The sequence below is a fragment of the Sphaerodactylus townsendi genome, linkage group LG07, assembly GCF_021028975.2.
Source record: "Sphaerodactylus townsendi isolate TG3544 linkage group LG07, MPM_Stown_v2.3, whole genome shotgun sequence".
Lineage (NCBI taxonomy): Eukaryota > Metazoa > Chordata > Lepidosauria > Squamata > Sphaerodactylidae > Sphaerodactylus > Sphaerodactylus townsendi.
The window spans coordinates 38795839-38820161 of NC_059431.1; the positions used below are offsets into that span (position 1 = coordinate 38795839).

General features: G+C 43.1%; 1 protein-coding gene across 1 annotated transcript; it reads left to right on the forward strand.

Moving 5' to 3' along the window:
- Window positions 1-683: 683 nt before the first annotated feature.
- Window positions 684-23807, forward strand: CCDC125 (coiled-coil domain containing 125). Its single transcript, XM_048504354.1, has 13 exons — window positions 684-691; window positions 834-900; window positions 3034-3397; window positions 5084-5142; window positions 6423-6509; window positions 7843-7920; window positions 8893-8978; window positions 9071-9153; window positions 9753-9868; window positions 18258-18365; window positions 19160-19334; window positions 21732-21865; window positions 22002-23807. Exons 1-13 carry the CDS (start codon window positions 684-686, stop codon window positions 22335-22337), a joined length of 1701 nt encoding a protein of 566 aa, XP_048360311.1. The 3' UTR covers window positions 22338-23807.
- Window positions 23808-24323: the final 516 nt, after the last annotated feature.

A 24323-nucleotide genomic window follows, 5' to 3' on the forward strand; every position in this document is an offset into this window, starting at 1 on the left:
CAACTCAGGTTTTGCCCAGGGCTACAGTTTGCCCAGGGCTGCCTCGTTACACCCCTGGTTTGGGAGACTCGAGGCCAAAAGCTCACATTTGTGTTGAAGCTTAGTGGATGGCTTGGTAGTTTCTTCAAGTTACTTCATAGGGTTGTTATTGATATGAGAATATAATGTAGGGGAGAATCCTATGTATCACCAAGAATTTCCTGAGAGAAGAAAGCTATAAAGATATACGAAATCTCTCTTACCCCAGGAAGTTTAAGCCTCACCACATCTATTAACAGAAGACCAGTTGATACTGCAAAGCTGCGGGGGGCGGGGCGGACGTTAAATGTGAAAAGGAGCTACGTGGAGAAAAGCAGTTTTATATTGTGTGCTCCCCGTTGTATGTACATGAACTATTGTGAATAGTCTGTTAAGTCAGGCGGACCATCCCCAGGAGCAATACAGAAAGCGCTTGACTTTGTCATTTAGTGGCCGCTCTTTAGAATAATAATTAAAAAGCGATCTATCTTTTAAGATCATTTTTGGCTCGTCATTCCTCCGCCTTTTCCCTGACTCGGGCTGATTGTAAGAGCTTTGAAGCGGAGACACGATTAGGTGAATGCATGTTTTTACTACCTCTGCTTTTACTACCTCTGGATGGTGCGGGGTGGTGGTGGTGGTTTGAACTCGTTGAAGAACAGCAGATGGCCGGGTAAATAGCTGCTTTGATTCTTTTGAGCAGCTACGGAAAAGGGGGGACTGAGGAACATGCAAATAGGCGCAAGGGTGAAGTCCTGCCCTCGAGGGAGGGACTCGAACAGGTTAAGCAAACAGGAGCTGGACTAGTGAAAGAGGAAGCAGTGGCAGGAGGAGGAGGAGGGAAAAAGTCCTTTGGCAGACGTGGCTCCTGAGAACAGACAGGTAGACCGGGAATGCTGCCCAAAGGGGAACCCGGGTTGAGGGGCAGGCAGAAGGGACTGAGCTATGAAAACCATGTGTATAGTTAGAAAAAGTCTGGGAAGTCTCTGTGGGTCGGGGAAGTTGTCTGCGGGAGTTGTGCATCCTGTACGCCCTCTGATAGGCGTTTGGGTAGGGCCTTCCTTGCTGGCACCTTCCTTTTGACCTGCTTGCAATGCCTTTAAATGCGCAGAATCCATATCTATAAGATGGTGATTCCTGTGTTGGGTTAAAATTGAACCTTGTTAAAATTGAACCAGGCAGGGGAATCCATAGTATTTTTGTCTGGCGGTAAGGAGAGCTTGTAATAACGTATGGTCTACCATCAAATGCTGTGTACTTATGCTGCCTTACACCCAAGTAAAAAGGATTTCATCGAGGATGTTTAAAAATGACAATATATTGTTCTAATGAGCAATACGTAGCTGGTAAAAAGGTTTGTGCTAATAACTCTGTGCAACTTTCTGTTTGCTTTGCTGCCCCTTTCACTTTATAAGCCTCTATGGTAGGTATGCCTAATTTTGTATGCAGTTAGTTGTAATTGTGGTGTGGAAAAATAACTTGTTAATGTTGATGTATATATTCAGTAGTTTGTTATTCATTCCCTTGATTCCCATATACTGATGCTTGCATGAATAGGGGGAAAGGAATCTGTTTCCCTTGCTTATCAGAGGGTGAATTCTATTAACTTCCCATTGTTTGGAGGACTGGATAGTTGGTGAAAGAAGCTACCAGGTGGATAGGAGATTGTATCCTTCCTTTTACAACCAGAAGGAAGAAATTGAAAGGAAGAGTTATCTATTTTTACCTTGCCCAGTAAATGGATCCTTTCTGGAATTAAGCCACCCTTGTTTTGAAAAATAATACTGTTTCCTGAGAAAAACTGTTGATTAACTTTTCAGTGTTTTTGCACTTAGTGAAGTTTTTCAGCATCAACTAAACATGTCTTTCATACAGAGGTAATGCATGTAAGGCACTGTAACATGTCTGACCATGGTTTATCAAGGTTGAGCAAATATAAATATTGCACAATTAATATTTGTACAAAAGTTATTTAACTTTCTTGTTGAATAATCTAAAGTTTCTGAATTAATTTCACTTACCTAAAGCTAACTATTAACCATATAATGGTCTTTAGAAAACTCTGTTGTGTATGTTTGTATATTATAGCTGCTTATACATGGAAATTGGACATTCTCTGTTCCCAAAAGTCTGTCATAAAATATTTTTAAACGATTAAGAGCTAAGAAGTTACAACATTCATGTTCTGTTTCCTACTGCAAACATATCTATATTTTGCATGATGGACTGATATGTCTTAGAAGTACAGTTGCTATTCCTTCAGCAAATAACAACCATTGCAGGAGTTACCTTTGAAATATAAGTGTTAAATACACTTAGAAATGAGTGTACTGATAATCTCTGAAATCATGTTCTTTCTTAAGTTACACTAAAACTAATGAAGTGAATGCTTGCACTAGCTGCTGTTGAAGATTTGGGAAATTATTTTTTTCTGATTCTAAATGGCTTGAATGTTAGTAGTTTGTATTAATTGCTTCCACTTCTTGCAATACCAGTCACAGTGTTGCTGATGTGTAAACATCAGGGCATTATTAATGATATAATTCTGTTAAGAAAACTTAGAAACCTATAATGTATGAACGACTTGCATCTGGCCTATATTTGACAGAGATCTTGACAAAACAAATGGACTGTTTATTTGTTAACATTTAAAGTAAGCATTGTGTTTCTTCTAACAAGGCACAAGATTGCACTGATATTCTTGTATAGTCTTGGAATCTTACTTTGCAATGAATTTTATTTTCTATTAATTTGAAACACTTGAAACAATTAATTTAATTTTGGGTTCGTTTTACTAATAGTTGTTTCACATACCTAGATAATCTTGTTGATGAAAAGCTTGCATTATTTAAACAAAGGTGGTTACCAGATTGCTCATCCACAAATACGAAATGAGGTATCTACTGCTGTCTCAGGAGTATTTAGAAATGCTATAGTTTATTTATCTTTATTTTAATTATTATGACTTTGTTGTTCAGCAACATTTTATCTCATGACATTATTTTTGGGAAATAGGCATATTCATCTGAAAATAAGAAGCTTTTTGCATTGCCAATGAGTGAAGCAGTCTTATTACGGAACCATTCAGGAGAGGCTTCAGAAGATGATGATGATGATGACATGGCATGTGGAGACCTGGGAAATGGACTCGTTAGAAGACCAAATGATATTTATGAACAAGAAGGTTTAAATGCACACCCAGTTAGGCCCAGAAAGGGATCAGCAAGAAAAAGAGTCAGTTTTTTAATGCTGCTGAACAAAGGGGAAGAACATGATGCCACAGTTTTTCGTTGTTCAAGATGTAATTGTTTGAATGACGTATCAGCTGAAAAGTTTGGAGTGAGGGGATTTGCAGCCTGCAGCCGACAAAACAGCTCTGGTAAGATTTAATGTTGGGAAATTCCTGGAGACTTGAGTCTGCCCTCCAAAGATGTCATTAGAACATAGTGCTCAAATCAACGTTGAATTAACAGTCATCATGAAAACAGCAGCCTTTTACAGGCAGTTACTTCCTTTACCTGCCTTTTTCAGTGTACTTTTCTGATGTAATTAATTGTGAGTACAGAAAAGTTTTAATTGAGGCAAATCTTAGATATTCTGCCACTTTAAGTTTTGGAAGGCTTTTCAGTGGGATTCCATATAGTGAAAGCAGTGATGGAGGGGGAAGAGTGCCCGGGGCATGAGCTGCCCGTGCTCCCCCTCCCGCCCCCACTCCACCCCACCTTGCCCCCCAAACACCCCCGACATGCCCCGGCCCCAGCACATGACAGTAATGGCGGCGCCCGGGACAAGCCACCCCAGATGTCCCCAGTGTCGCTATTCTTCTGAGTGAAATTGTCTTGCTGTTGTGACAGTCTGTCCAGTGAAGATTTGTCTCATGTCACATTCTGGTGTGCATGATCTGAGAACCATTATATTCTGTTTCCCAAGAAGGTTTGGTCAAGATAAACTGGCATTACTACTGGCAGACTGAGATAAATTCTTTTCTTCCCAAATAGCTAAGTTTGTTGCCACCATCATAAAGATAAAGATTTATTTATTTATTTATCAATTCTTTACTACATCTTATACAAAGGTCTCTAGGTGGTTCACAATAAAATCAGAATAATAAGGCATACCAATAAATACATCATAAATAAAGCAATAACAATAAAATTGGACAACAAAAGCATCCCAAAATTAAATCCAAATCCACCCTCCAGACCCATAGCTGTAGAGAGGCTTCTAGAAAAGCCAAATGCCAGGGTGAAGATGAAAATCTTTGCATGCACCTAAACCCATAAAGGGTAGGCACCCAGTGAATCTCCAAGGGGAGACTATTCTAAAGTTTGGGGACAGTCATGGAGAAAGCCCTCCCCACCTTGATGAGGGGAGGTGCCACCAGGAGTGCTTCCCTCTGTGGCTTCATTGCCCAGGCAGGTACATATGGGCACAGGAGCCACTTCAGGTAGGTAGGGCCAAAGCCGTTTAGGACTTTGTATGTTAGGGTCAGAACCTTGAATTCAGTCTGGGAGCCAGTGCAATTCCTTAAGGACCAGTGTGATGTGCATCCAACCAGATGTACCAACTAACAGTCTAGTTGCTGCATGCTGCACCAGCTCCAGCTTCCAGACAAACAGCAGCCTCATGTAGAGTGTGTTACGGTAGTCCAATCAAGAGGTTAGCAGAACATGTAACACTGTGCCCTGGTCCCCATTGTCCAAAAATGGGCAGGACTGGCAAACCAGAAGGAGCTGTGCTTGTGGCCATTGCTGCCACCTGAACTTCAAAGGACAACAATGAATCCAGGAGCACCCCCAGGTCTCAAACCTGGCCCTTCTGGGGCAATACAGCCCCATTCAAAATCAGGTGTTCTATGATTTCATGAACTCAAGGGCCTGGGACATAGAGTCTGTCTGGGTTCAGCCATTAACTGCTTCCAGTACAGTACAGTAAACCTTTATTAGGCATAAATATTGCTTACATGGAGCACCTCTTGTGACTCATATGAAATGGAGAGATAGAACTCTCCAAAGACATCTATGACATTTTACTAAGATCTTGCTCTTTTTGTTATAAATTACAGAGTCAAACTCTGAGGAGTCAAATGATGAATTAAGACAGCATCTTCAAGAAGCTGTAGAAGTAGGTGCCTTCAGAATCTTATTTCTCTCAGTAAGAAAAACATACGTGTGTAATTAAAAATTTAAATGGACATTTTACCTTTGAGTGTTGTTAAGTGGAAATGTGGAGGCCAAGTTGATTTGATGTTCATAGTTAAATCATAAACAAAATATTGGGTTTTTTGGAATCTGGAATATTCAATAACAGTGTGGTGGGCTGATGTTTTCAGCAAGCTTTTTATTTTAATATTGTAAACAATGATCCCAGAATGGAGTCGTGTATAGGGTTTTAAAAGGGGGGAATATATACTTGTTGGGATTCCATAATTTTTTCCTATCAGCCGCATTCAAAGGGCAGGGGCAAAAGTGCGCTCCAGGGAACAGCGTAGCCTTGTGCTGAAACATTTGCCTTCCCTGGGGCACTTGCCCTGGTGGAGGGGGCAGACACACCCATCTCTCAGCACACCACCACAAAAACCAGGAGTCTGGGTTGTGGTGGGGTTGTGCTGATGCCCCAATTTGATACCAACATGAGGGGTGGGGTGGGCCAGGGCACTCCTGGGAGCAGGTCCCGGGACTGAGAACTTTGCACATGTACTGAAGTTAGCTAGTATGTTTTGCTTGCAAGTATTTATTTATATTATTTTCTTAGTTTAACTGAACTTCTCCTTGATTTGAGTTTCACTGTTATTTTTTAATCCTGTGTTTTATTACATTTCTTTAATAGAAATTGAAAAATATATTTTGGTGTTTGGAGTTCTGGTTCAGAGCCCATGGCTCAGTGTTGCTACCACCCCAAAGGCTGGGTTAGGTCTTTGACACCACACCACAGGGAAGCCTCCTTGGAAGTGGCAGGCCAATGTGGCTGTGGCACTGCAGCTGATTGGCTGGCCCATTGGATGGGGCTGTTTTCAATCATGGGCTAAATGGGAATGTATTAAATAAAAGCTGCTATGAGCTGTTAATGCTGACAAGGTAGATACTTGGTTTTCAAAAAAGCCTGCTGCATTAATTTCATCTTTTAAGGACATAATCTGACAAGACTTTAAAAACAGCTTGTGTGCTGAACTGATCTTGTGAGGAATTCAACCTCACACTGCTGATCTACAAATGCCTTGTGCCCAAACTTTGCTGACAGCCCCCATGAGTTTAATGGGCCATGTCCTAATGGTTCTAGTTAAATTTGGCCCCTCTTTTCCTTTCTTCCACAGTGGGATGTGACGGAGCATAGGGATTCTATGTGTATCGCTGAGGTTTTTTAAAGTATCTTTGTTAACTCATCTTTAATTTCTTTATTCCTAGGAAGTAGAAATTTTAAGAGTTGAATTGGAAGCTTCTCAAAGACAACTTGAAGGCAAAGAGCAAGCATTAAAAATTCTACAGAGCATGGTAATTTAAATCCATTTATTTTCAACTATGGTATTATTAGAATTTTTATTGTTCATAATACAAAATTTAAAAATGCTACATAAAATATCACAGATAACTCTGTTAGGAGTCAGTCATTGTTATAGGTTTGTGACATAGTTTGAGAAATGCTAGACCTTTTTTATTCAGTGTTGACTACTTCAAAAATCAGTGCAATGTATACAGTTAACTAAAACATCTTAGAATTACTTTTTTAAACCAGTAAAACATGCAGCAAACCTGTCTTGAAAAATGTATGTTCCATTTCTTTCTACTTACATGGTAAAGTCCTTTTTAAAGCAATCATGTGAGGCTAAAGAATGATATTTTTAGTTATGCGTTAACTGAAATAGTTTACCATCTTGAGTAAGATTTTTAAAAACAATGTTCATGTATTTCTGTTTATGTCATTCCCATCCAGTTATTGAGTAAAAACACAATGTTAGAAGAAGGAACGGCTGAAGAGGCTAGTCCATTTGGTGGGAATTGTACTTTGTATGTGCAGACACCATTTATCTGCCAGCCCCAGTGAGACTCTTAATAATCAGCAGGATTTCAAGCAGTCCCTGTGGAGTTATGTTAAAAATCAATATAATAAGTACTTAATTGATCAAAATCCTTGCAATCCCCTGTAAAATTAAACATCAATTTCTAAAAAAAATTATTTATTGCATGCTTAGCCTATGGTTCCAGTTACAGTAATTTGGGTGCAGAAATGTTCTCTTGAGGTTGTTTCACAACTGTCCTCTCTTTCATAGAGGCAGTGTGCGCCAGTAATCCAGCGTTCTGTTGGATACACGGATAATGCTGATATATATCATGTGGTTGGCTATTTTTTACGGGTTTCACTGGAAATAGTTCAGCCAGTTGTAGTGGGATGGGGTGGGTTGTGTTGTGTGTTTTAGTAACATCCTGTTGCTGCCCTTTGACACTAGTTTTTTTTCTTAATTAAAAGTTAGAATTGTTTTTCTGTGTGAATGAGTCTTATGATGCAGATAGTGTTTCTTGGATGAAAACCACCCATTTTTACCTTCTCTTCTCTCACAAATTGCCGTCATTCTATTATTTTATCTCATCCCATTAAGTAGTTTATAAAACTGTCCTTTAAAATTTGTTCCTGCTTTGTTGGCATTTCTGGCTATTATATTTTGATTCCTTGTCGCATATGTATACTTATAATAGGCATATTGTTGTACTACAACTTCCTGTTACTGTAGTACTGCAACTTCCTGTTGGTTAATTGATACATCGGTTGATATAATTTTACAACTTTGTGACATTCAATATTTCCGGGTTTTGTTAATATATTTCTCAGGCAGTGTTGGATAGAGCCACTAGTCATACTAAAGCAATGTTTAAGAAAAGTGAGCAGCAAAAGAGAACTCTAGAAAAGGTAAGTGTTTCCCTGACTTTTCATTCAAGTGTGACACACAAAGCTGTTCTTCTGGACCACAGTGCAAAGTTAAATCCAAGTCCATTGGTTTGCATGGAAATCCAAAGGTTTTATTTGTGTTAATAGATATAATGGCCCGCTGTGCCTCTTACAGTAATGTGAAGATGAGCTTCAGAACAATTTTCTGTACATGTCTTTCTTAAACAACATGTGTTTGGATGGATGATAACTGCAAATCACTCACAAAGTTAATAGATTTCATTAACGTTTCAGTTTGTTACCTAATTACCATGTTTCCCCGAAAATAAGACAGTGTCTTATATTAATTTTTGCTCCCAAAGATGCGCTATGTCTTATTTTCAGGGGATGTCTTATTTTTCTGTGTTCTGTTCGTCAGGCATGCTTCCAAACAAAAACTTTGCTATGTCTTACTTTCGGGGGATGCCTTATATTTCTCACTTCAGCAAAACCTCTACTACGTCTTATTTTCTGGGGATGTCTTATATTCAGGGAAACAGGGTATGTCCATTAATTGCACATGGAATTTTGTACAATTGTTTTGTTCAGTTTTAGTTTCTGAATCTAGCAGAAATGTAGATACTTCAGCTTATGCTTGTATAACCTACTTATCCTTGGCCTCATCAATCTCCATTGGAGACTTAGGAAATAATATATGACAGCACCCTGTGGCTTGGCAAACAAATATGAAATTGCTTGAACAAATTAACAAATCTTTAATTTAAACACAACTTTTTATCATTTAAGGATAAATAATAGTGAACATATATACACACACACACACACAGCACAACTCAATTGTACAAAATATTCAGTGTTTTTTAAGTTCATAGGCAAAAGAACAGTTTATCATTTTTGTTCAGCCTGAGGGATACGGAGCACTTGAGCTTAAGGATTTCAGAGGTTCATTTTCATTATGAATGAACCATGGTTCATTATTTTATTCTTTTATAGGAAATCAATGTTCTGCAGTGGGAAATCAGGATTAATCAGGAGAGATGTAAAAATATTGAGGAGACCTGGGCAGAAAAGTACGATAGGTAAGGTATAGCTATTGTTTATTGAAACAATCTCTCTTTTTCAAAATTGTCTTTGCAAGACTCTTGTTTAAATCATGCATTTTCCTGTTCAGAATATATTGTGAAAATGCTGCACTTAAGGAAGCACTGAAATTGAAAACAGAGGAAGTTAAAACCTTGAAATCTGAAAATGAAAGTAAGTTATCTCTGTTTTCTTCATTTTTTGGAAAAAGTAGTACAATTCATTCTGCAAAGTTCAAAGATTGGTTTCTATTGCCACATAAGTTTAAATGCAGCTTCAGGAACAACTACAGGGTTCATTTTAAAGAGGAGAGTCAAGGATGCCCAGTGGAATGGCATTTAGGTAACTGGGTTAGTGGTTGCAGTCACACACCTATATTTCAGAAGCCATCCTCACTGCTCTGGCACGAGGGCATGCCTCAAGAAGTGTCCTGGGGGCCATGGACTACCCTGTGTACAGCTGGTTAGAATTAATGGTGTGGTTGTTGGCCTAAAACTTTGAACAAAAGACATTAGTGGGTGTTCTGGAAATCCAGCAGAGGAAAAGGCCCAGCCAGCTCCACAATTATGTGTGTGAGGGGGTGCTTTCAAGGTAGGGATATAACTTATAGGCAAACTTGACTTGTAATAGTCTCACTTCAGTATACATAAAGGCCAGTCCAGGTGATACTGCATGTGTAGTTATCCAGTTGGAAAATAACATTTGAACTGAGAATTGTGAACAGGAAACGCTAATCAGAAACAGCAAAGCCTTCCCAATATTGAATTTTACAGTTTTGGATCAACAACGCTTGGAATTGCTTGCAATGCTTGATGTAAAACAGCAGAAGATTGTTCAGGAAAACATGTCTCTAAGTAAGAGTGACTTCACGGAGACTACAGGACTTGAAGTAAGTGTTTAAAAGCTGTCTTGTTTGTTTCTTTTACTGATCTGTTTCTCATTTAACAGTCCTATTAGGCTATACAAGGAAGAACAGACAAAATGCTAGGACTTTCAGACACTTGTTGATTTCTTTTGCCGTTATTTTTTACAGTATAATTTATTGTTTTTCTTAAAACATAACAAAGTAAGAACATAAAAACTCCACAAGAAACAGAATAATAGTATACAAACACATAACAGATGAATATGCATAAATTTATCAAAAATACTGAAAGAATTCAGAAAGCAACTTAAAATAGGAATAATATTTTTGCTTTAGAAAATAACAAATCTTTCCTGCAATCTTGTAATTACTAATTTAAACTTATTTATCAATATTAGTAACTATTAACTGTTAAGAAGATATGCTTACATTTGTACAGTTATATATTAAAATAATAACTGCTTTCAACATTGAATAATACTTTATTCATTATAATATTTAGAATAAGACTCCCATTTTTCTTTAAATTCATGTACTAGTCTTCTGTTTACAAAGTTGGTTAGTTTTGCCGTACAGTAGTACTCTTATGTGTCTTTATACATATTCCAAATAAACCTTTCATTATTACAAGTTTCTCTCAAATACAGCTTTTCAGGCCATATATAATTATGTATACCTGCCCTCAAATTTTCCATCTCTAATTTAATTATTCTTTGTCTTGGGTGTTTAATCCAATCTGTAATCAAGATTCTCAAGATTAGCTAAACTATACTGTAGTTCACTAAGATGCAGTGTTACTGTATTGTAGATGGACTCACAGAAAGAGCAAGTTTAAAAAGTGTAGGTCTATCTGAAGGCCATGTCAGAGTGGAGAATAAGCTTCCTAGAAACCAGCGAAGCGCCTGACTGGATGTTCTACCCTGCACTCTGATTGCAGTAACAACTGCATAGCTCTCTGGCAAAACAACTTTGAATATGCTTTTGGATCTGGATTCCTTTGAATGAACATCTTACTGCCTTTAACTGTTCTAGACTCTGTTCCACAGAACAATGTAGTAGATTCTATATTCGTCCACCACAGAACAAAACATGCCGGACCTTCTTTGTTGTAAAATGCTCTGGCTGGGTCCTAATGCCAGCGTAGTGCTGCTTCCCCCATCTGTCTGAAAGTTTGAAAATAAAAATACATTTTTTCACAAATGTGCTTATATCAATGTAGTCGTGACCGCGAGGTCAGCGCAAGAACGAGACGAGACGCGGTGATAACATCTGGTGGAGAGTGCCAGCAGCGGGAGCGCGGGTGTCCGTGTTCCTAGCGACTCTGCCGCGTGCTGGTTCCTGGCACCTTTTATTATGATTCTAGCGGGGGCGTGTAGAAGGGCAGAACGGGGGAAATTCCAGGAGAGCGGGAGAGCGGGAGATTGAGAGATCATCATGTGATGCATGATCTCACCTGGCTGCTAACGATGTGAGGAGAGGAGCATCAGCGTCTGGGGCCTAATCCTCACCTGGGGAGGCAAGACCATTGTCCCTTTGTCAGGACACCCCGGTGGTTGTGAAGCCAGGTAGTTCATGACCTGTGACTCATCGGGGATGAGGTGGGAAGCCCGATGCGACCAGAAGCCCGTAGCAGCGCCGGTCTGCCCGCGCTCCACTTACGCTGCTGCTGGGTCAGCACTGCATCCCTACATCTCCCCCTTTTTACATTTAGAGGAGGCCGATATGTTGGGGTGATTTAAAGGGGCGCTCTTCTCCTCCGCCATTTGGCCAAGCTGGCCGAGCTGCTTGTGCAACATTAGAACTTAGTTTGCGATGTAAGGGGAAAGTCGAGGGTTTCTTACACATGTTACAGGCAATACTAGATATACATTGAATGAAACAAAGATCCGTGATGAGGCACACAATCAAGCCAATGCAGAGCTGTACAATAGCACTTAACCATCCCCGGTAGCCAGCTCCAGAGGGGCTGACCACCAGTGGGGTAAAGCGTCATACTTCAGATTAGATGCAACATCTTGCAGTTCCACGCACTTTCATATGAATCAAATGGGAATTATCAGAAGATTAAAACAACACATATCATGTACATTCTCACAACCTTGGTGATACAATAACAACAAATAATCAATGGCGGCACGATTATCTAAAATTAAGCGGCGAAGTTCATGCTGCTCCGGAGGCCAGAGCATCAGAGCAATGGAGGTGGAGTTGATGGACTTAGCGAGGGCACAGGCCAGCTAACCCGGCCAATGGTCTTAAGCGTTGTAAGCGGAGATCCGGGGACTCCCACTAAAAGTGTGAGAGCGAACTCGGCCGGAGAGCGTAGCTCCGGCAGAAGGGTCGAGGGCAGAGTGGGCGGCGAAATCCGGGCTCCTGGGGTGGAGCCTGAGGCAGGGCGATGGTGAAGCGGCTAAGGCAGCAAGAGAGTCCCGGCAGAAAGCCGAGCAGGGATGTAGTTGAAAGTTCTCTCCCGCAAGTCCAGAACCAACCCGCCAGGGGAGCAAGACATTTCCATACGGGGGGAATGTCCTCCGTCTTGTGATGGATTCAATTAGCGAGCGGTGGTAGGCCCGGGTCGGTCTCTCGTCTTGCCGCCCGGCAATGTAGAAACAAGTATTGGACTGTGATTGGCGACAGTCTTGGTGACAAGGGAGAGCGCCCGGCGGAGGGTTTTGGGCAGCCGGGTCCCCAGTCAGCTCATCAGTACTTGATGGATGAAGCATTCATAAAGGGGCTTAAACTAGACTCGCTAGGAAGTCTCAGGGGGGGGGGCTAAGCGGGGAGCAGGCAGGGCTTAGCAGGCTCCCGACTCCCTAGGTACTGGCCCAGGCAGAAAAGGGCGAAGCGTTGGCAGCGGCAGCAGAATTGCTTCCAGATGTTGGTTTGGTCAAAGCTTCGTCAGGGTGGCCGACTGCCACTGGCAGGAGGCAGCAGAGCAGGCAAAGGATGGTGGCGCCCGGTTGGCAGTGATGATTGCAAGAGAGGCACAGGGTTCCGAGGCGTCTCGGGAGTGGCCTTGCTGGCGCCCAGCAGCTCTTGAGCTTGGCTGGCGGTTGCTTTGACATTCCCCAGGTCATCGGTCTTTGGACCTGCGTCGGAGGCGTCGGTGGCTGGCGTTTCCGTTAAAGGCAGCTGGTAGGATCCTCCAAGAGATTCATTCCATCTCCCGGGATGATTTGGATTTCCTCCCTGGCGCCATTCCATGGGCTGGCCTGTCATGGCGAGTCGGGATCCACGGAGATCTGTAGGAAGGACTGAAACACCTTCCCCAGGTTATAGGAGGGCGGGGTCCTGCCAGGCTTGGAGAGCGATGGCGGGGAGAGTCAAAATCAAGTTTTGTTGGATTTAGTGTTTGATATAAAGGCGATGCTATATACGAAGGCTTATCTTGCAGCCTCGTAAGGGTTGCTTCTAATGCAGTCTACTGAGGGCGCCCTCCTCTTTCTTTAAATTGTTTTGACAGGAAGGGCAGAGGGTAGGCGATCCTGATGGAAGCTGGCTTCAGGCGTCATCAGGAGTGCGTCAAGCGAGGAGTCGAGCCACCGAGGAAGAGGCAAAAGCGGACCCTGAGGGAATTGAGGTATGCATGCTAATTTGCAACATAAAAAGGGCTTGGATGCGCTTTTGGGTGGTGGATGCATCCAGGAGACAAAGCAATCAGGCGGTTAGGGTAAACTCCACACACAAAAAAAGGGAGGGCCTTTCTTTGCAGGAAAATGTACTTACCGTGACCTTGGTGGTTAATGCGAAGGCTGGAAATGGTGCTGAATTTGTGTCCGAATTATCTTGGGGAGATGCTGCCGCTTGGGCCCGGCTCCTTAGGGGTGGCCCGATTGGCGCCAGGAGCCTGCATGCTGAATCCATACAGCTGCCCCTCTCGCGGCTTTGGCAACCACCACCCACCCAGATCATGAGTGGATCTGTGTCTGCAGCACCCCCCCTTATAACTAAGGGCCTGTCCCTGGCAGTGCTGCTGCAGTACCAGGATGGGCCCAGATTTTTTAATCCAGGGAGGGCCAGTCCAGCCAATTGGCCCTCCCGCTTTGCTACTAGATTGAAAAATAGAGGGGAAGAGAAAAGGAGAAAGAAAAAGGGGGAGTAGTTTCCTTGCCGGAAGTTGAAAAAATGAGTTCAGAGAAGGCACAATTAGGATCAGCATAACTGCCGTGTGATGGGTTTATCCATCCCAGACTAGAAGTCGCTTTGACCTGGCTCATGAGGGTCCCTTCCCCAAGGAGATTGACATGGATGTCCAGAATGATGGGAAGCGGACTGTGAGCTGCCGCTTCCGAGCCCTGGAGCCTATGGACCCGTGAGCCAGGCCCGGATGCTCGATCTCGCCGGTTTGGTTTTCCCCACCCCCCCAGATGTGCTAGCGTGACCCAGGCCTCGGTTGGCCACTGGTCGAGGTTTGCCACCGGCTGCTCTGATAGCGGTCACATCAGCGCCGGTGTCCACCAGGTTCCCCTTGAACAGACACCCCTCCATGGTGAGCTCCAGATACGGGCGGGAGCTTCCGATGGGTGTTTCCACCGCTGTGATGGTGGTACTGGCTGCGCCCTGATGGCTGCCGGGGCACCATCGTTGGGCCTTTATTGCGTCGATGGTGGGCAGCGAAGCGCCAGAACTGGGGCAAAGGATCAGCTTTGTCTTTGCGCAGCTGAGTTCCGCTGGGCAACTCCTCGCTTGGGATGCCTTAGGTCCAGACTTGGGAGATGGATGGAGTCCCTGGTGCGTGGAGTCAATTACTCTCAGCGGGGCGATGGAACAATCCCTGTTCAGCCAGGCCCGGAGGCGCTTTGGCAGCACCAGCCCAATGAGTCCCGGTAGGGATAGAGGAATTACCATACTGGGTTGGGGCCGGCGCAGGACCCTCATGGGGAACTTGAAGGAGATGGAGCTGGGTGCCGCGTGGCCGAAGAGCCGGTGATGTCCCGCGAGGGGGGTAGGTTTGGGTGTGGGTCTTGGTGTTTGGGCCTGTTCATGGTACTCTCCTCACTTGGTCCCTGGGCTGGGGAGATGCCGGTATTGAGTTTCCCGGCGGGCGATGTCGCTTCTCCAGTGGAAGCCTTTCTGGCACCAGGGGCATGTCGGGTTTTAGGCGTGCCTGAGGGCCTTAGGCTCTCTTAGGGGAGGACTCCTCCTCCATGTCCGGGATTGTGGTAGGCCCCCCGCCCAGGGCTGCCTACACTCCCTCGAAGTGTCCTGACCCTGCCGCAGTGAAAGCAATCATCCTGGGGCTGTCCCCTGGCAGTGGAGAGTGCTACTTGGCCCAGGGAGGCTATGCAGTGGGTGTATGGAGGATCCCCGATGTCCTGGCAAGCCTTAAGCATGTCGGCCAGTTCAGGATCCTTGCCCTGGAGCCGTGATTGCTCTCGCGGCACTCAGTGCGGAGAAGCGTTCTCCTTGGCGAGAAGCGCATGAGGAGCTTCGTTTGGGCCTCCTAAGCTATCTACCTGCCTCTTGAGAGCCTCCTGGAGCCTGTTCACAAATTCAGCCGTAGAGGCTCTTGGGAGTTTTGCCGGATGGCGGAGAAATCTTTGGGTTGGCTGGTCAGCATTGGGAACCTTGATAAGCGCCTTGTAGAAGGCATTCAGAGTAAGCGACCGTAGAAGGGTGGCCTCTGGCAGGTTTTAATCTGATCATTGGGGTTGGCCGACGGCACTCCCGAAGCCACGTATGTAAGTGTAGCAGCGATTGAAGAGGCGCAGCCTGAAGCAACTCCCCTAGCGAAAACATTGCTGGCGGAACTCGCATTTCCCAGATCACATATTGTGCAGGGCTCAAAAGCATCGCGAAGGTGGTCTTCCAGTCATCCTACGGAACCATTAGGGTGATTCCTTGCGACTGCCTTCCCAGCCATGCCTCTCACATAGGGGCTGGTGACTCCCTACGTCCCACTTGCATCGGCTTTCTGCGGAGCTTTCGGTGAGGATGTGTTATAGCCTAAAGGGCGGTAATACTTTCGACAACCCGCCCGAATAACGCCACCCTCCCTCACGGTATCCGTGGAAATTAGTGAAGCGGGGCATAGAGGCTGGAGGATATCGGCATCGTCTTTCCGTCAGGAGTTTTCCTTTTCGCCCAGGTCATTGGCTAATACGTTCTCGCGAGGGGTTTTCGAAACCAGCCGCTTCTACGATGGCCCAGCCCGGAGGTGCTACGGCTTCTAAGAAAATATGAGGCGGAGCAGGAGGGGAGAGCCGGCAATTACGGCGAGAATTTGAAGGGGCAGGGGAGCAAAGGGGGGGGGCAGAAGGAGGACAAGGCTACGCCCAATTTAGAGGATAGAGAAAATTCCGGGGGGTGAAACTACTGGAAGCTGAAGGGTCGGAAGGAGGGCGTGATGTACAGCAAAGGGGAGCCATAGACCTGCAGGCTGATGGCTGACGCAACACCTGTCTCCCGCATCGTCAGTAGCGAGTGACATCGGCGCCCGAGGCTCATGATGCGAGAAAGAAGTGCGCTTCCGATGTTTTCCCCAATCCTTAAGATTCCAATGTCCCCCCTACTCCGGGTACCATGGACATTGAGCTTCAATCTCCTCAACCAATTCGCGCAGCTCCCCTCTCTTTTTTATGGGGACCTCTGTCGGCTGTTTAAATGCTTAGCTTTTGCAAGCTCCCATACTTACCGGTGTTCCGTCCCGGATCTGAGAGAGTGTCCTAGGACTCGGTCCCTGGATCTGCTTGATCCAGCCCGGCCAGGGCTGATACCGAAGAGTGGAGTCCCTGGATCGCGCCGATCCAGCCTGTGGATCGTCGGTACGAAGCCCCTTTCCCCGAAGCGACGGTAAGCGAGGGTGGGAGGTTCGAGGATTCCGGGTTTGGCGCACCAGCTAATGTAGTCGTGACCGCTTCAAAGCGCCAGAACGCAGAAGGGCAGACGTGCGGTGATAACATCTGGTGGAGAGTGCCAGCAGCGGGGCCTTGGCGGGTGTCCGATGTTCCTAAGCGACTCTGCCGGTAATGCTGGTTCCTGGCACCTTTTATTATGATTCTAAGCGGGGGGCGGTAGAGAGGAGCGGAACGCGGAAATTCGGAGGAGGCGGGAGAGCGGGAGATTGAAGAGATCATCATGTGATGCATGATCTCCACCTGGCTGCCCTACGTCGCGGAGAGGAGCATCAGCTGTCTGGGCCTCATCGTCACCTGGGGGCAAGACCATTGTCCCTTTGTCCGGGACACCCGGTGGTTGTGAGCCAGGTAGTTCATGACCTGTGACTCATCGGGGGATGAGGGTGGGGGAGCGGTGCGACCAGAAGGCCGTAGGAGCGCCGGTGTGCCAGCGCTCTACTTACGGTGCTGCTGGGTCAGCAGTGCATCCCTACATATCAAAGTACCATATTCAATAATGCACAGAATAATAATGGTTTTACAGGCAGTGCACAAAAATAAATGATAATTTTCATATTTGTTTGGGACTATATTCTAATGCGGACTCATACAACTTTTCAACCACTGAACCTCAACTGACTGAGTTAATATGTTTCTGTGGAACTGAGTATAAACATATCTTCTCTAAGAGCATAGTTCAGTCAGTGTGGAATATCTAACTAATTCTACTGGTGTTAACTTGAGCTGAGAGCAAAATTATACCCAGACAAGAGAACTTTCTACAGGGAGCCATAATAAATAAACCAGAGAGGAACAGATCTTCTAAAGAAAAAAGAAGAATTCCTGGGACCAGTTAGTCTGGAGTATTGGGTTTTTGCAGCTCAGTTCCTGGAAAATAGGCGGAAAATCTGACAAAGCTGGTCAGAGAGTGGTTAGCCTGTCTCAAAAAGTTGAGAAGGTGAGGGGGTCCATCTTAGTTATACAGGATGTTTCAAGACTGATACCACTGCCAGGGAGCTGACAATTTCCAGACTTCATACCGGCATATATTTTATCATAGATAATAGAATACACAGCTTGTAAATATCACATCTTTCCAAGCTGAACTTCTATACATCTGAGCTGCCGTGAGGGGTAAAAATGACATATGTGCATTACTGCCTATTGTTTGTTTTCTGCCAGTGGTGTAGGCAGAAGGGAAGACAGCAGCTGCAACTTTTTTCATTCTCTTCCCCACCTCCTGGCCCCACTGATTTTTGCTACTGATATTGCTTCTCATCCTCTAGTAGTTGAGCTTCTCATTACTGATGCTAACTGCAATATCCCTTGAAAATGTAAAAGCCTTTCACCTTCTCTACCACGAGCTGCCTTCTTTTGAGTTACAAAATGGAAAAATTAATAGCAACTTCTAATGGAATTCGTATTGCCTTGTCAAAGTAGCAACTAATAATTTCAATAAATCTTTAATGTGCTCCATTATATGGCAGGCCTAACTGCTGTTATTCATTTAGTTAAATTTCCAATTTATCATTTTTCAAAGACCTAGAATTACTCATAGAATACATTTGAATTTGCAGCTGGCAGTACTTGGAGCTTGTACGTGCAATGATCTAGAGGGGGGACCATGCTCCTGTGCCAAAAAGTCAGCAGCAACTCGAAAACAACTTCTTCAGCTCAAACAAGAGGTATTTTAACTTGGGTTGAAAGTAGTGTTGATGCCAGCTTTAATTTTTATTTTGGAAATATCAGCCATGCGAAGAATCAGTTCAAATATCATTATCTTAACAATGCAGTGGTTAGGCAGCTGACTCCTTTTTATGCTGATTGATAACTTATTGCTAGAATATGTGTATAAATCATGGTAAGACATGTAAAAAAGTCCATTGTAAACTTTGAAATTTTAGACAAGGCTATATACTGAAAACTTAATATTAGTACTTGTTCATCTAGAATACTTTTTGTATCAGTTCTTTCATTTTAATTTGTGAAACATATCCATATGATTTCAGTTTCTGTTGTATTCAGCAATATAGAGAACAGACTTAAGGTATGAGGTCTGCAAATTCTGTATTCTGGTAGCCAGTGAGCCTGTGTTTTCTTACTTCCTACTCCACACAGAAAAGTTACTTGCGTCCCTTCTGTACTTGGTAGCCCCACAAGAAGGTGTGGTTGATGTGTCAATGACTGTAGCACCTCTCTAAGTGATGCTGAAGTAAAGACCCAACTCAGCACAATAGTGAAGGACTCTGTGTCTCTGTTGTTCCAAGCACTTTTAAACATAAATATTCTTGTGTTGGAATGTACTGCTGAATTCCTTTGTTAGAGTTAATTTTATAGTTCCCACTAGAGACCTGTTTGTGGATCCTTACTTGAGAGGAGGCAATTGATACTTGGCACAGTACTTACAAACAAACCAACCCTGGAATTCATCCTGTTTCTCTTTTTCTAACAAACACCTAAATGTTTTCTTGCTGAACAGTTTGAAATTCTGAAAAAGAGTAAAGAAGAAGCTTACACCATGGCAGATGCCTTCAGAATTGCATTTGAGCAGCAGCTGATGCGGACGAAGGACCAGACTCTGAGACTTGCACAAGTGAATAATATCTGCAAAAAAGAAACAAAATTATTAAACTGGAAAAGCACAAAAGAGAATGGTAATTTTTGTCCATGCAACATGATTTTCAATGGAATTGGAAATAAGCTAGAATCTATATTGTGTCACAGGAAATAATTTGACATGACCTACTTCTGAGCTGAACAATTTATGGTAGATCTTACTAATTGATGTATCCTTAATCTTGACTGTCTACTGGATAGTGCACAGGACAACCTAGTGCCAGCCCCTGCCCAGAGTACTTGTTGGTTCAGGCATAGATGTTCATCATTAGATTTCTGCAACTTCTAATTTTGACTGATGGTTATCTTGAGCCATCACAGCTATAACAAGGAAAACTTTAGTGATTTCTTAGATCATAATGATACTCAGTGGTGTTTTCACACATTCACATGCAAACAATAATCATGTGTACCATAATTGTGATGCAGATGGATGTTTGAACCAGTCCTGTGCCTACACAAGGTACATGGCATGGATATAAATGTAAGGATATAATATAAGTAATGGGCACAGAGCATGGAATCAGTCCTAAGGAGCAGCAGCAGTCCTAAGGAGTAGCAGTGGCATAGTGGTTAAGAGCAGGTGCATTCTAATCTGGAGGAACCAGGTCTGATTACCCGCTCTGCTGCTTGAGCTGTGGAGGCTTATCTGGAGATTTCAGATTAGCCTGTGCACTCCAACATATGCCAGCTGGGTGACCTTGAACTAGTCACAGCTTTTCGGAGCTCTCTCAGCCCCACCCACCTCACAGGGTGTTTGTTGTGAGGGGGGAAGGGCAAGGAGCTTGTAAGCCCCTTTGAGTCTCCTGCAGGAGAGAAAGGGGGGATATAAATCCAAACTCTTCTTCTCCTCCTCCTCCTCCTCCTCCTCTAAGGTGAGTCTTGATTCAAGAAAGGCTGAACTAAGGAAGTTAATCAATGTAGAAAGAATGTTAAATCCATCCAGGTAGCTTGATAATAGAACAAGGGGAGCAGAGAGGATAGATAACTGTTCCTAATGGATTAGTTGAAATAGTTCTGCAATTGTATTTTCTGTTTTAATATAAACTGACCACTTTGTAATCATGATAAGGCTGTTTCACTTGAATTAAGCCCATTAATCTTTTCAACCTAATTTATTATCTGTAAAAAAACTGTGTGCAGGGATATAGTTATAGAAAGTTACATACAGATCTCTCCAGAGCGAAAAAGGATATTTAAAGATGTGCTGTATTAGATTAAGATCAGATAAGAGTACAGTAAATTTAAAGGTAGGTTAAATTTAAAGGTAGTGCAAGCAACAGGTCATTACTGACCCATAACATTATAATGTATACTGGGCAGACTATGTTTATGGGGTAGTTTGCCATCACTTTCCCCAGTTGTCAACACTTGACCCCCAGCAAGCTGGATATTTCTTTTGCTGACCTTAAATGGATGGAAGGCAGAATCTACCTTGAGCCGTCTATCTGAACTCAGATATTGAGCTCAGGTTGTGAGCAGAGTTTCAACTGCAGTACTGCAGATTACCACTCTGTGCTCAGTCCTACAAAATTAAAGGTGCAATTTATAGGTGGTACTTTTGATAGGGTGAGGCCCCCAGCATGATGCCCTTGGGGTGCCATGGTGAATCCCAATACCATTCTTGGGGCCTGCCACGTGTTTTTAGAAAGTGGGTGGGGTCAGGTGGGGCTTTTGCCTAACAAGGCCATCAGAGATGTGATTGGCTGTGCACAGCTTTTAAAAGTTGCTTCAGTAACAGCACCATCTCAGCCCAAGGATCTTCACAGACAGTCCCTTCCACAAGTGGGGAACACAGCCACCGCTCCCAAAGAGACTTCTCGGCGGTGTGGGGAGGCTTGCAAAGTGCAACAGCCTCCCCACCCTCGAGAAGACTCAGTGGGCCACAATGCACTTAATGCCTGCCAAAAGGCTAGCTTAAATCTGGACTGTGACCCGCTGGCACAGCACAGGCAAAGGCCAGGAAAGAGCCAACTAATGTTGGGTCCTCCCTTGGTCACCTCCACTATGATGGCATTGTGTTTGATGCCATGTTCCAGCACCAGGAGGGGGGCAGTAGCCTGAACACCTTATCTTCATCCCTAGCTGGCCCAGTTTATTTACTAATTGCTTCTTAACTGCAAAATCTTTTGCACTGTCCTTTGAATTGTTTTTTCCCCATAATGGATTAGAACTTTGAAAGTTAACAGTATCAGGAACCACCAAATCAAAATTATTTTTAAAAGTTTTATAATACAGCACATGCTATTTGTTGCCCTTGCCATAAGATAAAAAAGACAAGTATTTTATATCAGTCTTAACTTTGCAGTAGGAATAGTTATTCTATGCTTAGCTTTATTTGATTTTTTTTTACCTGTGTGATTGCATTTCTAGTTATCTCATTACAAAGTCACAAATACCAGGGCTTAAAAATATATATTATATTTCATCCTTAGATATTTTCATGTTTAAAGGGAACAAGAGAAGCTTAAGACAAAAATTGAGAAGCATGATTTCTTCCGGCACTGGTAGTGAGAAAATGGAAGAACTCGATAATCCTCAGGAATTTATTAGGCTGCTCATAGATTTGGTTGGTATCCCTTTTACAGTCTTCATACGAATGTTGGTTTATCTCTTTTCTGATATTTATACATAGATTGTCTTTACAAAACACTTAATCTGTAGTATAATTTTTCCTCCTAATTTTATTTTATTTAACTATATAGTTGAACGATACAGAAGAGGCCTTGGCTCATCAAAGAAAAGTTAGTTATATGCTCGCTCGTTCTTTGGAAGAGAAAGAAGATAATTTACAGCGGAATGAAGGAAATAAACTTTCTGAAGGGCAGTTTGCTCTTAAGATCAGGGGAAGTAAAAAAGATCCAAATCCTCAAGCATCAGTTGTTCCTGCATGTTCTTATTGCCAAACTTGTATGGCTCAGGACTGCCCCAATTCCATTTCCAGCACCTGCACAGTTCAGCATTCTGATGGAACATCTGTGAATATGTGTTGTCAAAAAATGTGTGTGAATAAAACAGAAGAAACATCTGGTGTGAGCTGAAGATATGGACTACTCCATGGGAGGTAATAGGGCGAACCTAAAGGGGGGGATGGTATAGGTATTGTTTAGCATTATTAATATTTAAAGCTATAATTTAGCTTCTTGTATGGTTGGGCTTCCCCACTGGCTTCAGGGATAAGTCTGTGTGCACAGCAGCTGTTCATGCACAAGCAGCTGACTGTTAACATGGGAAGTCAGTAGAAAAGCTTTTTTACACATGGGAGAATGGCATAAATTAGATTACTGGGTGTATGAAGAACTCCAGAATTGGACAGTAGTTCCAAGTAGTTCAGAAAAATAGAAAGTGCATTTTAGGTGTATTCCACATTTCAGCTTCAGTTAACTAACTGCAAAAATTACCTCATTGCTGCTTTTATTGTGGACACTTGTTAAATGCTTATAGTTCAATTTTACTCATCTTTATGTTTTCTGCTATCTGATAGCTAGCTACAGAATTTTTTGGAACCATTATTTCATAATAAGATGAATGGTGTGTTTGTATTAAGAAGAATATTTAGAGTTTGCCCAGTAAGTTTATCTGTAATTTGGCCCTATTCAACAAGTAGGCTTGGTATCTTGTGAACTTATGAATTGTGTATACAAAAAACGTTGAATATGTTGCTGGATTTGTTCATCCAGGAATTTACAACATAGCTCCTTTACTTGGACTTAAAAACTATGCTCAGTACACATAATCAGTGCTGTCAGCTCCAGCTGCTTATTTAAGGAATAGGGTAGTAGGATTATTACCCTATCCCCACCCCCACTAATTGGCATTCTAAAAATTGGGAGTAGAATCTAAAAGGCATCTATTGTATATTGGAGCAATCAGACCCATGTGATATTGTGTCACATGTTAAACTGCAAAATGTAGAAATCTTCTGATCACTTAAGAACCACATTTCCAGCAATTGTGAAAGCAGTTTCACAACAGCAAAGGACTCTCCAGACTGAAATCTAGTGAATTATTAATGCCTAGTCTTTGAAAACCAGAACTGTGTTTTGTTGGAAGTAATGATGATCACTTTTAGTGTATTTTGCAGTCTTTCACAGAACTCATACAATCATAGAACCTTAGAGTTGGAAGAGACCATAAAGGCCATGTAGTCCAACCTCCTAACATGCAGGAGCATACAGAGGCTCGATGGCCATCTGTCAAGAGTACTTTGATTGTGTGTTCCTGCATTGCTGGGGGTTGGACTTGGTGGCCCTTGGGATCTCTTCCAACTCTTATGATTTTATGAATTAAAGCACTCCTGACAGATGGCCATCTAGTCTCTGTTTAAAAATCTCTAAAGAAGTAGATCCCACTACCCTCTGAGGTAGCATAGTGAAATGTTGGTCAGTCCTTACTGTTAGGAAGTTCTTCCTAATGTTTAGGTAGAATCTTTTCTCATGGTTTGAACCCATTACTTCGTGTCCTGGTCTCTGGAGCAGCAGAAAACAAGCTGCTCACACCTCAACATGACATCCCTTCACATTTTTAAATATGGTTATCATGTCATCCCTTAACCTTATCTTCTCCAGACTAAACATATCCAGCTCCCTACGACTCTCCTCATAGGGCATGGATTCCAGACTTTTTACCATTTGGTCTCCTTTCTCTGGACACACTCCAGCTTGTCAATATCCTTCTTGAATTGTGGTGCCCAGAACTGGACACAGTATTCCAGGTAAGGTCTGACCAAAGCAGAATAGAGTGGTACTATTACTTCCCTTGATCTAAACACTAAAACTCATTGATGCAGCCAGAATTGCATTGGCTTTCTTAACTGCTATTCCATGAAATAGGCCACTATTATACCATAACTCCTCTGTCCCCCTAATTCAAGGATTTTAAAAAATTCCAAAAAGCCCTCCCAGAGCCAAATCATTACTTTGTATGCAGACATCTTTGTAAAAACAGCTCACAGACTCCCTGCAGAGCAGTTTTAAATGGTTTTCATATATGACTAGTTCCCCACATGTCAGAAATGTCCAGATTTC

What these genes read in the sequence shown, in the direction of transcription:
- CCDC125 (XM_048504354.1), top strand. An exon ending in TAAAAATTCTACAGAGCATG is followed by an intron (nt 6,510 to 7,842) that starts GTAATTTAAATC and finishes TATATTTCTCAG; the next exon opens with GCAGTGTTGGATAGAGCCAC. An exon ending in TTCTTCAGCTCAAACAAGAG is followed by an intron (nt 18,366 to 19,159) that starts GTATTTTAACTT and finishes CTTGCTGAACAG; the next exon opens with TTTGAAATTCTGAAAAAGAG.